At 37.1% G+C, this 13,170-nt stretch overlaps 4 protein-coding genes across 4 annotated transcripts; all 4 read left to right on the top strand.

Annotated features, from left to right (window-relative positions):
• Nucleotides 1-255: 255 nt before the first annotated feature.
• BDF20DRAFT_889114 (uncharacterized protein) lies at nucleotides 256-5,833 on the top strand. Its single transcript, XM_053082112.1, has 6 exons — nucleotides 256-499; nucleotides 585-1,433; nucleotides 1,559-1,835; nucleotides 1,930-2,193; nucleotides 2,276-4,714; nucleotides 4,790-5,833. Exons 1-6 carry the CDS (start codon nucleotides 427-429, stop codon nucleotides 5,331-5,333), a joined length of 4,446 nt encoding a protein of 1,481 aa, XP_052932745.1. The 5' UTR covers nucleotides 256-426; the 3' UTR covers nucleotides 5,334-5,833.
• Nucleotides 5,834-6,634: 801 nt separating this feature from the next.
• BDF20DRAFT_915934 (Golgi transport complex subunit 5-domain-containing protein) lies at nucleotides 6,635-9,249 on the top strand (the record flags this gene model as incomplete). The annotated part of the gene is made up of 7 exons (XM_053084384.1): nucleotides 6,635-6,856; nucleotides 6,945-7,057; nucleotides 7,139-7,862; nucleotides 7,948-8,327; nucleotides 8,394-8,493; nucleotides 8,557-8,954; nucleotides 9,015-9,249. The coding sequence occupies 7 exons, from the start codon at nucleotides 6,635-6,637 to the stop codon at nucleotides 9,247-9,249; spliced, it is 2,172 nt and encodes a 723-aa protein (XP_052932746.1).
• Nucleotides 9,250-9,478: 229 nt separating this feature from the next.
• BDF20DRAFT_889142 (uncharacterized protein) lies at nucleotides 9,479-11,144 on the top strand. The gene has a single exon (XM_053082113.1). The coding sequence runs from the start codon at nucleotides 9,512-9,514 to the stop codon at nucleotides 11,036-11,038; it is 1,527 nt and encodes a 508-aa protein (XP_052932747.1). The 5' UTR covers nucleotides 9,479-9,511; the 3' UTR covers nucleotides 11,039-11,144.
• Nucleotides 11,145-11,220: 76 nt separating this feature from the next.
• Nucleotides 11,221-12,435, top strand: BDF20DRAFT_889144 (cell division control protein 42). Its single transcript, XM_053082114.1, has 4 exons — nucleotides 11,221-11,389; nucleotides 11,484-11,540; nucleotides 11,631-11,703; nucleotides 11,798-12,435. The coding sequence occupies exons 1-4, from the start codon at nucleotides 11,342-11,344 to the stop codon at nucleotides 12,193-12,195; spliced, it is 576 nt and encodes a 191-aa protein (XP_052932748.1). The 5' UTR covers nucleotides 11,221-11,341; the 3' UTR covers nucleotides 12,196-12,435.
• Nucleotides 12,436-13,170: the final 735 nt, after the last annotated feature.

Consider the following 13,170-nt stretch of genomic DNA (forward strand, 5'->3'; position numbering starts at 1 on the left):
ATTCGAACAAAATTGCAAATGAAAGACCGATTCTCAGAAACAACGAGACGATAGGTCTGGGGTAACTGTTTTCATCCAATCACAATATTTTCAGTTCGTGTTGTAGCACTAATGCTAATGCCCGCTGAATCGACGAATTTCAAAAAAGGCAATTGAGTTAGCAAGCAGCAGTAAAAGAAAAAAAAGATGGTGAATAAAGAACGCTTTATATAGTCTGGTCAAGAATTTTGTGATCCTTTCAATCATTTTCCATCTTATTTTTCATCTTTTTTTCTTTGACTTTTTTTTTTGGAGTAAAAGATATCTCTCATTAATTATTCGGTTTTTTTCTTTTGAATACCTCTTTCATATTGTGTATAAACTCATTTGTTGCGGGCAATAAACAACATACCAGCTTAGAGGCATCTTGAAGTATCTGTAATTATCATGAAGGTGGCTATTCTAAGTGAATTGCTCGCTTTAATAGTATTCACCAATGCATTACCATTATTTGAGATTCGTAAGAAATTTAGCTTTGAACTCTATTCCTTATGTCAAACTTTTAACGAAGCTAACGCACAAGTTACTCTACTCGCAATTTTCAGCTAATGATTATGATAAATACGGGCAAGCATGTCCTTTGTTTCCTCACTACAACGTTGCGTGCCCAGTGCTGTGCGTGACGGATCAAAAACTTTGCCCAATCTCATTAGCAGCCACTTGTCCTCCAGGACTTTCTTTTTGCGGGGACGGTACTTGTCAAACTTCATGTGATAACATACCTAATGCTTGTGAATGTGGGGGTGATGTCGATCCAAATGCCCCTCCATACTATCCATGTGCAGCTGGCCAACTCGTCAATATTACTCATTTCGATCCTGATAACCAAATCAATCAAATTCAAAATACTTGTGCAGCCAATGCGCAAATTAATGACCGTATGATCACTGGTATCTGGGGAGAGTTCAATTCTTCTACAGCCGTTTGGTTATCCTGCCCAGTAGTGGAGCCTTTTTTCACATTTAAAGAGCCAATGTGGATTGCTGTCTGGTCTTTGATGGGTGCTGAAGCAGCTATTTTATTATTATGGGCCCTTTACAAATATCTGCTTGAAGCCAGATTCCATCATAATGTGCGATCAACGGTCACTATAGCAGCAGGAACAGCAGCAGGAGTAGATGAAAAAATTGACAAAAATAACATGATGGAAAATGAAGATATTGATGAAGCGGACTACAAAGACAATCTGAAAGAGAAGGGTTCCGCTGACAATATCACAGATACATCTACTTTCACTACTAGCTCCTCCGATGATGACTCATCTATCAAAGAGTCTGAGCGTTTGAAATTTAGAGGTTTTCTGAACGATTATTTTGGTACACTTGCATTTGGATCTGTTATCATTACGACTCTATTGTTTTTCGTGTTTCTGGGCTGCATTGTTGGTGATTATTGTAAGTAATTTTCACGTTCATTTTTTTTTTTTTTTTTTTTTTTTTTTTGCGTGCGACGTTTATTTCAGAAAAAAAAAATTAATGTTTGCATCGTGTTACGAACACATGAATTGACATTTTACTAGATGGAACAATTACTGGTTTACAATTGGATGTATTTTTGTCGAGCGACGTTTCATCCAAAGTTTTTGCTGCTGTTTGGCATATTGCTGGTGCATGGTTCTGCGTCATTGTCTTTGCTCGTAAGCGCATTCGTAATTACTTTAGAATTGAATCCTATCCACATGAATGTCCTTATGTGCAAGTGGAACGTAAACAAGAACAAATGATCTTCTTGGCTGACAACAATAAGTGGATTTCAAAGCTTCGACAGATTGAAGCACGTATCAATCAACGACTTGGGTAAAGAAACGAATTGCAAACTACGTACTATTGCTACAAAAAGGGAGAGGTTGGAATGGTAGATTAACAGCTTCCATTTTTTCTTATAATACAGATCCGATATATTAGTATGCACATGCCCTGTCAAAATTATTGAAAATAACCTTCGCTACTTCGAATACCAATGTATGCGATATGTTTACAACAACAAGAATAAGAAATTTGAACCATATGAATTCGATCTCGGTTCAAACAATAAAGATCTGCAAGCATGGGCTGGAGGAATTACATCCAAAGATGCTAAACTTAGAGCTGATATGTTGGGTCCTAATATCATCAAAGTGGATGTTCCCTCAGCTCCACGTGCCATCATCCAAGAGTAAGTACTATTAAGGTCTTCTAATGAGAAGGTTACGATAAATTTAGTTAATTATTATAAATCTACGCTGAATATTGGTTAGATTTGCTTCCTTGTTGTACCTTTATCAGATGATGTGTATGTGGGTATGGTACTACTTCCAATACTACATTTTGGGTTTGATTCAAACCGGTATTATTCTCGTTTCTGCATTCATCCGTGTCTTTTTACGACTCCGTGGTGAAAATCGTATTAGAAGGTTGGCTGAACACGTTGTCGATATCAAATTACTTCGTGACGGCCAATGGATAACTGCTTCTAGTGCAGAGATTGTACCTGGTGATGTGTTTGAAGTTGAGGAAAATACTTTAGTTCCCTGTGATGGTGTTATCCTATCTGGAACTGTCGTCGTTAATGAGTCGTCTTTGACCGGCGAAGCTATGCCCATCCGTAAATTTGCCATTCCTTACGACAATAATACCTACGACATGAACGGATCAGGCAAAAATAATACTTTATTTGCTGGCACCATCGTATCTCAAGTGACACCCTCTGTGGGTACAACCACTACAACTGTGAGCAATGCAACTGCAACCGTTACTGCCATAGGTAATGTCGACAGTCCAGAAAAAGCTGATGCTGGCTCGAACAGACGTGTGTACGCCTTAGCTTTGCGTACAGGTATTGCCTCTGAAAAGGGTATGTTGATCCACAAAATACTCTTTCCCTCCCCAGTGTCTTTCATTTTCAACGAGCATTTAAAGGTGGCTATTTCCATTCTTCTTGTCTGGGGTTTGATTGCCTTCTGTTTATCCTTGTATCTTATGGGTCGTGGTAACATTACCAGCTGGTTTTACGGTGTCTTCGTTATCTCTCAGATTTTCTCCCCTCTTTTACCAGCCGCTTTCACCATTAACCAATCTGTATGTGCAGCACGTCTGCGTCGTAAAGGGATATTGTGCATTGACTTGCCTCGTATCAATCTGTCGGGCAAAGTCCGTATCTTCTGTTTCGATAAGACCGGTACACTTACGAAGGAAGGTCTCGAGTTTTACGGTGCTGTTGCAGCTCCAACTGCTGTCATTGGGCCTTTTAGTCACCGCGAAGAAGATCCCCTCAAAATCGAGCCTACTTTGGCCATGGGTATTGCCACTTGTCATGCTGTTACCAAAGTCAAAGACCAATATATAGGCAATCCTGTAGACATAGAATCTTTCCACGCAATGAAATGGGAATTATCTGAACCTACAGTAAATGATTATCTGGACACTCTAACCGCACCTGGGGCTTCACCTGGCGATACTGAAAGAAAAATAGTTCATGTACTTCGTCGTTTTGAATTCGTCCATGCGCGTGCTTCTCAATCCGTAGCTGTATTAGACCCTGTTAGTCAACATGTCCATGTATTTTTGAAAGGTTCCTTTGAACGTGTCAAATATCTATCGGATCCTGATTCTATTCCAGCGGATTATGATCAACAAGCCGCAAAATATGCACAAGAAGGCTGTTATGTATTGGCCATGGCTCATCGCGATCTGGGTATTCTCGGAAAAGATATACAGATGGAGAATATCAAATCGCTTATGACGCGTGATGATCTGGAGCAGGATTGCCAGTTTATCGGCTTCTTACTTTTCCGTAATATGCTAAAGCCTGATACCGCCGATGCGATTGCTGAATTAAAGGGAGGTGATACTCGAACTGTTATGATTACTGGTGATACTGCTTTGACAGGTATTTACATCGCTCGCCAATGTGGTATGATTGAGCAAGGCAATCGTGTACTTTTGGGCGATGTTGTTACTGTTACACGTACTATTGATGAAAATAAGAATGAACGAAATGAAACCGTTGTGAATGAGGTCAAATTAGTATGGCATGATGTGGAGACTGGAGATCAGGTTAATGCCGATCAAATCATTCAAATGGATCCTCGTGAAGAACATGAAAAACGCGTTGAGCTGGCTTTGACAGGACGCGCTTTTGACTTCCTTGTCAAAGAGGATCAAATTCGAAAATATCTGTTAATGACTCGGGTATTTGCTCGTATGACACCTACGGATAAGGTAACATGCGTTCAGTTACATATTGAAAAGGGCGTTACTGCAATGTGTGGAGATGGTGGTAATGATTGTGGCGCACTTCGTGCTGCCCACGTTGGCTTGGCTCTCTCTGAAGCTGAAGCTTCCATTGTGTCTCCGTTCAGTACCAACAACCGGTCCATCATGCAGTGTGTCGAATTGATGAGACAAGGTCGTTCTGCAATAGCTACTAGCTTTGCAAATTATAAATTCTTGATTTTGTATGGTGAATGCATGGCTTTCTGGGAGTTACTAATGTTTTACTTTACAGTCATCGCGCCCCAATCTATCTGGATCACTATTGATGGCTTTATTACGACCACTATGACGTTTGCAATCACTCAAGCGCAACCTGCTGCTAAGTTAAGTCCTTCGAGACCTACTGCCAAACCCTTGGGTATCTATACATTAGCCTCACTCTGGGGTGTTATTTTTATAAATTTTTGGTTCCTCATTTGCAGGTAAAGAAAAGGGAAAAAGAAAACCGGATTAACAAATTAACTCACAAATATTATTTGCTTTGCTTTATTTATAAGTGTTATCTGGCTTTTCCAACAAGATTGGTTCATCTGTAAAGAATTTGACAGCAGGTCGGTTGATTCCGCCAAATGGTGGCTGATAGGTGACAACTATGAATCCGAGGTTATTTCTCTTGTTATTTTGTTTCAATTCTTTAACAATGGTGCTATAGTCAATTTTGGTTCTCAATTCCGTCAATCCTGGTGGCGTAACTATATCTTGGTCTTTGTCTGGTGTTGTTTCTTCGTTAGCACCAGTTTCCTGACTTTGGCTGATCCCAACCCTTATAGCTGTATTTTCCGTTTAAATTGCGGCTCCAAACAAACACTTGTAGAATTAGGCTATCCTGAGCCATATTGGGATATTCCTGATTATAACTCGCCAGTAGGTCACAATGTGATGCCCAAAGACTTCCGTTGGAAATTATGGGGTTTCATATTAGCCAATTGCGCTTGCAACCTTATCTGGGAGCGTATTTGTATGCTTTGGATTGCTCGTGATTGGGCCATTAAGCGATATAAAGCAAATACTCAAAATAATCGGGCTATCTTCAAGCTTTAAAAAGTGACCGATACGACTTTTCGTAAATACTCATTATATCTTTTTAGAATATCCAAACGGGATACTTTTGTATAGACTTTCGTTTTCTTTTTTTCTTTTTTTTTGTGTGTGTATTCCATAATAATTCCCGTATAAAATAATAATCTACTTCTTTAAACGAGACGATAATAATATCCACTTCTTTATACACTAATAAAGCTCAATGTGAGGGTAGTTGCTAATTATCCTTAATAAAAACGCTTTTTGCGAAAATAATGGTAAAATTCTCTGCCCCTTTCTCAATGAGGCTTATTTCGATGTACAGCCTTTACTTAAGGATTGATACAAGTAAAATAGATCCTTGCGTTTAGAGTTCAAGTAACAAAGATAGGTACATCTTTAGAACGTAACATATTTACTTGCCTTCTGTAGTAAGTCCATAACTGTCTTTATACTTTCTTTGCTAAACGATGTCTGGTTGGTTGAGAAAGTTGAGTGAGGATGGGGCCGGGAAGGACAAAATCAACCGCTCAGTATAGAATTGTAGAGACCATAACAGCAAAATTAATCACAGTTAGAAGGGCATTGCTTGCATATGAGCTTCAAATACAGCTGATTGGTGCACCCTACATATTTTTGGTAAAAATCAAGCTTTAACAATTTTCGGAGGAATGCGCGTTACGATTCAATTTATATAGAACAGTATTGTTTGCTCTTCTCATTAACTTAGCATTCTTTCTGTTATTGTGATGATGTATAGTACGTCTTTTTAAGGAGTTTTTTGTCAAGGTTTTACTAGAAAGTGCTTTTCATGAAATAATATCATTTACAACGAGTAATAAAACGCACTTCAACAAAGCTTTTAAACTGTTTTTAATTCTTTTCCAGTCGTATCAGTTTTAATTATATTTCTGCTTCTATTCGCTAGGACGCTTGTTACTACTCCCTATCCAACATTTTGTTCAAAAAACTAAACATCTTTAAATTCCCTACTAATAGTCAAGCTCATATTAACTTCCTGAGTTGTGAATTCTTTCAAAGGCTTAGTACGGCCATAAACGTTGTCGATTATAACTCTGAGGAAGAAAAGAATAATACTTCGATGGCCAAAGGGCGTTCAGAAAACATTTGAAAAAAACTGTTCCTGACGTGATTTGCTGTACTCTGTGTTTGAAACTGAAGTACCGGATTTGGGGAACAAATGCTTCTTAGCTGACATAATCAATGCGTCTGTACATTCATTGTTCTTTGCTCACTTTCAGGAATGCCTTCAGCTGCAACAAGAAGATTCAGTGTACAAAATACCGACAAATATATAGGTAATGAATGATTACCAACTTTCTGATCTCAGTACCTCTGATCTGTCTCAGTTTTTTCCATCAGATTATGATACCTTCCTGGCCGATGACTTCGACGCAAACGACTATGCAAGCTCTATTTTGCAAGATTCGGAAGATGCAGCAACTGATGTAGCCGATATCGGAATGGAATTGTCAAAGTTAGCATTTAGCATTGACATTGTGAATAAACAAATCCAAGAGCATGTAAATTTGTGGATTGATTGTGTATTGACTATGGAAAGTATATGTTAAACACTTCGCTAAAAAAAATTCATGGTACACTTTGGTTCAGGTTATTGCAAATTATGATACGCTTGTAAAGCAAGTTACTGGCATCAAGGAGTTAGAAGATGAACTCAATACGGTCGAGACAAATATTATGGACTTGAAAAACTCATTACAGTCGTAACTATCTTGTGTCTTTCAATTTCACAGGCTATGTCTGTTTTGAATACCTGTAAACTTACGGTGCTTATTTATATGTAGTCTCTCCTACAAAATAAAGGAACCCTATAAACAACTTGTCACTTTCGCAACACAGCTTAGCAACCTGCAAATTACTTGTGAACTATTACGAAAAATCCATCGTTTTGTTGTGTTAAAGAAGAGACTTGAAGCTCAACTGTCATCAAAAAGTAATACTGGAGATCGGGATATTATCACAGCAGCACTGACGCTTTCAAAATTGAGTAATGTAATGGAAGAAACTGATTTCGAAGGGATAGATATTGTTTCGTGCGAACTAGATTTTATAAAACAATCACGAAAACATGTAGAAGAAGAAGCAGCTACTTTATTAAAAGAAGGCATAGAAACTCAAAACCAAACGAAAATGGCGATTGGATTACAAGTGTTTTATAATATGAAGCAGATGAGCGCCCATATAGAAGCAATTGTGCATAGGATGTTGGATTCTTTGTTGCAAAATATTAAAAAGGTGGTTGATTTACAATCCATACAAAATGAGGCAAGATCAGCCAGCCGCGGTGATAATGCCGCCTCACCTTCTGTAGGACGAAAATCTGTCAACGAACCAGTTACAGGCGGCGGACTAAATCATAAGCAACTAGCAGCTGCTCTTTGGAAACGTATGGAATTGTTAATGAAAACTATGAGTGATGAGTGTATAAAGGTTTACAGTCTAGAAAAGGTGTTGGAACTTAAAAAAGATCCAATGACGCACATATCATTTTTAGAAGAGATATCAAAGGTAAACCAGCTTTCGAATAGTTACCTATAAATATTCTGTCTAGGCACTCAACATCAAACATCTTATTCCTATCTTTCTATATTAGACACTCGACGCAACCAGTTTAGTGAACTATTTTTGGAGAATATTATCGCAGAATTTTGAAAGAGAATTGAAGAATGCTACTAGATCATCTAGTTTCTTGCAAAATATTTTTGTTGATGACTATCCCAAACTTTTGAAACTGTTGCAAGAATTCTTCTCCAGAGTTGCGTTACATAATGGTACTTTATTGACAGATTATTCTCAGACACCTGAGTATGTGATTATGCTTCGAAGTTTTTCAACCTTTCAAAACAGCTTTTTGGCAAAATCATTACAGCGTATGCAAGAATCAGTTAATTCTGCATTTTCAACTTTTGGTGGTCTAACACGATCGCCACCAGATAAAAGCCATATGCTGAATATTATAAGGATTATTGGAAGGTAGCAGTAATTCTTTTTGTACATTGCCTATGATATTGTATTCAAAACATCTTCCTTATTCAAAAGCGAATTAGAGACTTCCTCATTTGAGCCCAATCTTGTTCAAACTGTAGCCAAAAATAGCGTCAAAAGTATCACTTTGTTTTGCAATAAATGCGAAAAAAGGGTATAGTATCCATTATATAATCTGCAGCTTTTAATGATTTTTAATCAATTTGATTATATATAGATCCCAACGAACCAACAATCAATATATACAGCAAATCCATCAAATTCATCCGTAATTAACTTCCTGAACATGCATTTAGAAATTGTAAATAGCTTATATTACATGCATCAGTCAATTTGGAAAATTTTGGAAGAATATCCTGATAAGATTATCAGTATTATGAAGCCAGGAGCTGATAATTGTCACGATTTAATGATGAAAATAGGGAACAAACTTATTGAATTGATAAAAAAAGATTCAACAAGTATAATTATGAAAATTCATCAAGAAAACTTTGCGAAACTATCGGGAACATCAGATTCGAGTAGTAATTATATCAAAGAACTAACAAAGCATGTCCGCTATTACCATTCTACCATAATCCAAAATTTCTCCTGCGGCGCACAACCGAAAGTTTGGTAAGAGTACGATAAGCTGATTCTGGAAGCATTATAATTCACAGTGTTTCTTTTCTGTAGGGTTAAGCAAATAAGTAAACATATCCTAATCACATTCATATCTGAGGCAACGAAGCTTACTAGTTCATTGAAAGATTCCGGGAAGTTGAAGCTCTCAGAAGACATGGCAGAGTTGGAATTTACAATTAGTCAGTTCTTGAGTGAGTATGGCTCAAGAATTGAAGAAGTGGGTGACGAGTATAAAGCTCTGAGGGCTGATCTATTCAACAAAATTTTTGATACATCGAGTCAATAAACAAATAGATTGTATATAGCCCATAATGTATTGATACAATACATTAAAGAAACTCCTCATTAAAGATGCCTTACAAGCATTTTTGCAAATGATACATCATTGAAAGTTTGCATTTTGTCCCACCAATTGATGGCTCATCCTCCTGTGCCTGAGCTAGTCTGACTTCGAAATTTTTTATCTTACATTTGCTTTGAAGTGAGCTTTTTCCTTCTTTGCATTTTTGTTACTCTTCTTGAACGTAACAGTCAGTTTTATTTGAGAAATGGAAAGCAGCAACAAAGTACATTTTTACCAACAACGGCGATTTGGCTTATTAGAAAAATACCAGCTGTCAAAGCATCTTACTCATGCATATGGTAATATCACCCTTACCGCACATTTGAAGCATCGCAACATGCTATCTGACCAAGGAGAGCCAACTTACGAGAGATATAAGGAGCATTATTTAAACTATTTACAAACGGGTCTGGCTCAGTTAATCGGAAAACATCCCATGCTTTCCCTTGTTGTCCGAGAAAAAGACAGAGATACGGTTCATTTTGCACAGCTTTCACAAATTAACTTAGAAGAAGTAATTACTATCGATTTGCAACACAGGAATCTGCAAGATAACATACAACAGGTTATTCAGCAAGAGACAGACAGAGAGTTTGATCTCGATAGCATGCAGTTACCTTTATGGAGGCTTCGTATTGTTGTTGGGCTTGATATAACAACAACAACTGAAGAATGTTTGTTGGTTTTAACCATGCATCATGTGATCGGCGACGGTATGAGCCTAACTATCTTCATGAAAGAGCTACTCTCCTGTATCTCAACTTCTAGATCATTTGATGATAACAACAACAGTAGCAGAATAGTCAATATAAACAAAATAGATCATGTCCCTCCACCTTATGAATTAGCAGGTGCGCCTTCGCTCTCCATATTGTGGGATATCATGCCTGTCTTGTACCAAAACTTAATGCCCAAAGTGCTGCCTACCAACCTTGCTCGTTATTTAAACCCTCTCTCTTATGAAAGTTGGAAAGGTGATTTTCCTGCCGTTAAAGAGGAGCCCCATCATACTGTAGTTCAACTCTTTAACGTACCTGCTGAAGTTTGGAAACCAACCATACAGGAAGCTAAAAAGCGAGGTATTTCCGCACACGCTATTTTGTATACTTGTTACTTGAAAACTTGGTCTGCCATATATGCCGACGATGACAACTGCAACATAACTGAAGTCTGTACGCCTATCAACTGCCGTTCTATCTGCAAACCATCTGTTCCTAAAGATTGGATTGGTAATTATGTCAGTTCATATACTAGCATATGGAAGAAGAAAGAAGACAATAAAGCGGATATTTGGGAACGGGCAAAGCAATATTACCAAGATTTACATAAGAATATGCATTCCTCAGCGAAACAAACATTATTTCTCAAGTTTCTACCGGAATTTCCTGATTCCTATTGTGAATTTTGGTATGATAAACGCAGAAACTCTTCATTTGGCAGAACAGGTGGATTAGAATTATCAGATCTTGGGAAGTTAGTTTTGCTAACAGATCAACGCAGAGATGAAGATAATGAGGATGAAGCATCAAATGCATTGGAGACAGTTGAAGTCAAACACGTGTATTTTTGCCAAAGTGCACAAATATTCACTAATGTAATTTCTCTGAACAGTATTTCCTTAAACGATCAATTGTATTGTACATTGAGTTATCAAAAGGGGTCTGTTAAACAAGATAAGATAAACCACTTCAATTCTGTTTTTGTTGACATTCTGAAGAGCCTGAAATTGTAATAAGGAATAACTTGCAATAATAAATGTAATTTTGAATGTTTTATATTGCACTATTTTACAAGAAAAGCAATTTAATTAAGTGAAAAGGGAAGAAAAAAAAAAAAGCTGAGATGTACAGAGTATAAGAAAAAAAAAAATATTCTGCTCTTTGTTGGGTTAAAATTTATTGCACTGAGTTGAGTAGCTTTCCCTCTTTTCTTTTTCTACTTTCCCTTTTTACAGTTTTTAAATCTCTTCATTAAGCATAAAAGCAGCACGATAACCGTACAACTACGTTCCTCTCACAACAAGTATTAAAGAATAATGCAAACAATTAAATGTGTTGTTGTAGGTGATGGTGCTGTTGGTAAAGTAAGTAACACGATAAGCATGGAGACAACTCATTTGTTGGCTCTTTTTGACGTGAAATTTAACCGACCCTCTCATCTTGATTCCTTTCTTGCAGACATGTCTCTTGATTTCATATACAACAAACAAGTTTCCATCTGAATATGTGCCTACCGTAAATATTGGGAACAATAATATAATAGGAGACAAATAACAAAAACATAAGCATGAGCCAGATATTGATATTAGGGGTTACTGTTTATAGGTCTTCGATAATTATGCTGTAACTGTAATGATTGGAGAGGAACCCTACACATTAGGCTTATTTGATACTGCAGGTATTGTCAGCAATTGATGAAAGATTTAAAGGGAAAAGAAGGGTCGCTTCTTATTATATGGGGAACTTAAATGCTGCATTATGTGATTCTATAGGTCAAGAGGATTATGATAGACTTAGACCTTTGTCTTATCCTCAGACAGATGTCTTCTTAGTTTGTTTCTCGGTTACTTCACCTGCCAGTTTTGAAAATGTGAAAGAGAAATGGTTCCCTGAAGTCCATCATCATTGTCCTGGTGTTCCTTGTTTGATTGTCGGTACACAGATCGATTTACGTCAAGATCCTGCTGTATTAGAAAAATTAACAAGACAAAAGCAACGCCCTATCAGTTTCGATCAAGGCGAAAGATTAGCTCGTGAATTAGGTGCTGTAAAATACGTTGAGTGTTCTGCACTAACACAGAAGGGTTTAAAGAATGTGTTTGACGAAGCTATCGTTGCTGCTTTAGAGCCTCCCGTGAAGAAGAAATCCAAGAAGTGTACTATTTTGTAGCTTTTTACTGTTATTCTAAAATTGAGAAAAGAAGCACATTGTCTCGAACAGTAGCGGCTAGAAGTAAAAATGACAAACATGCTATGATTATATCTTTTTATACTTAAAATCATATTAATTATGTGTAAGAAGAACTCAATTCAAACGAGTACCCACATAAACATTTTTATACAATACAACCCTTATTAATAAATATTGTCAAACAAAACCTCATAGTGACCAATTTCAGCACAGCAAGCCTTATTTGTGTCTTTCGTGGTTTTACCAACGCATTACAGGTTATCAGTTGAGAGTTCAAAACTGAGTATGGGGGCAAATTTTTGAACAATAAACCAGCCAATTAAAGTCGTTTTTGTAGAAGTACACATGGCAGATGAGGGCGAGTTTGATGACAGCTGTAAAAAGACCACATTGTTCTATTTCTCGGTAAGCAGCGTAATAATATCACTTCCTGATTCAAAAATGAGTGAGCTTTCCAAAATCTGCGCTTATTTGTAAGATCAATGTGTTTGTTTGAGGCATAAGTACCTCATCGTGAAAGTAGTCAAGATATGAAATTGAGCAACTGCTTCTATCGGAAGGTGTTATTCTAGGATGATGACCTGGTCAGAGTCACTAAGCATTCGTTTGAATAGCTCTTTCATAGCGTTTAAAATTGTATGGAGCTGTTCTCTCGATGGACACATACACACGTCTGGATTTTCTTGTTTTCGACTAGTTTTTTTTTTTCCCAATGAATACAATGCATATAGCTCCAAATATTCTTGTACTTATCACTGTACAGCAAATAAATGACATACTAGAATAAGTATGCCTCACAAATGGCTTCCGATCATGCTATCATTGCTCGTATAAAAGTAAAATAAAACAATTTATGTTGCTTCGTTGACATTCACTGTACATCAATAGTAGCTTTGCTAACAATGAAGATATCCACTTCAATTGTTACATTCAGCAACAGAGTTATTTCTATTG

The sequence above is a fragment of the Mycotypha africana genome, assembly GCF_025528875.1.
Source record: "Mycotypha africana strain NRRL 2978 chromosome Unknown BDF20scaffold_10, whole genome shotgun sequence".
NCBI lineage: Eukaryota > Fungi > Mucoromycota > Mucoromycetes > Mucorales > Mycotyphaceae > Mycotypha > Mycotypha africana.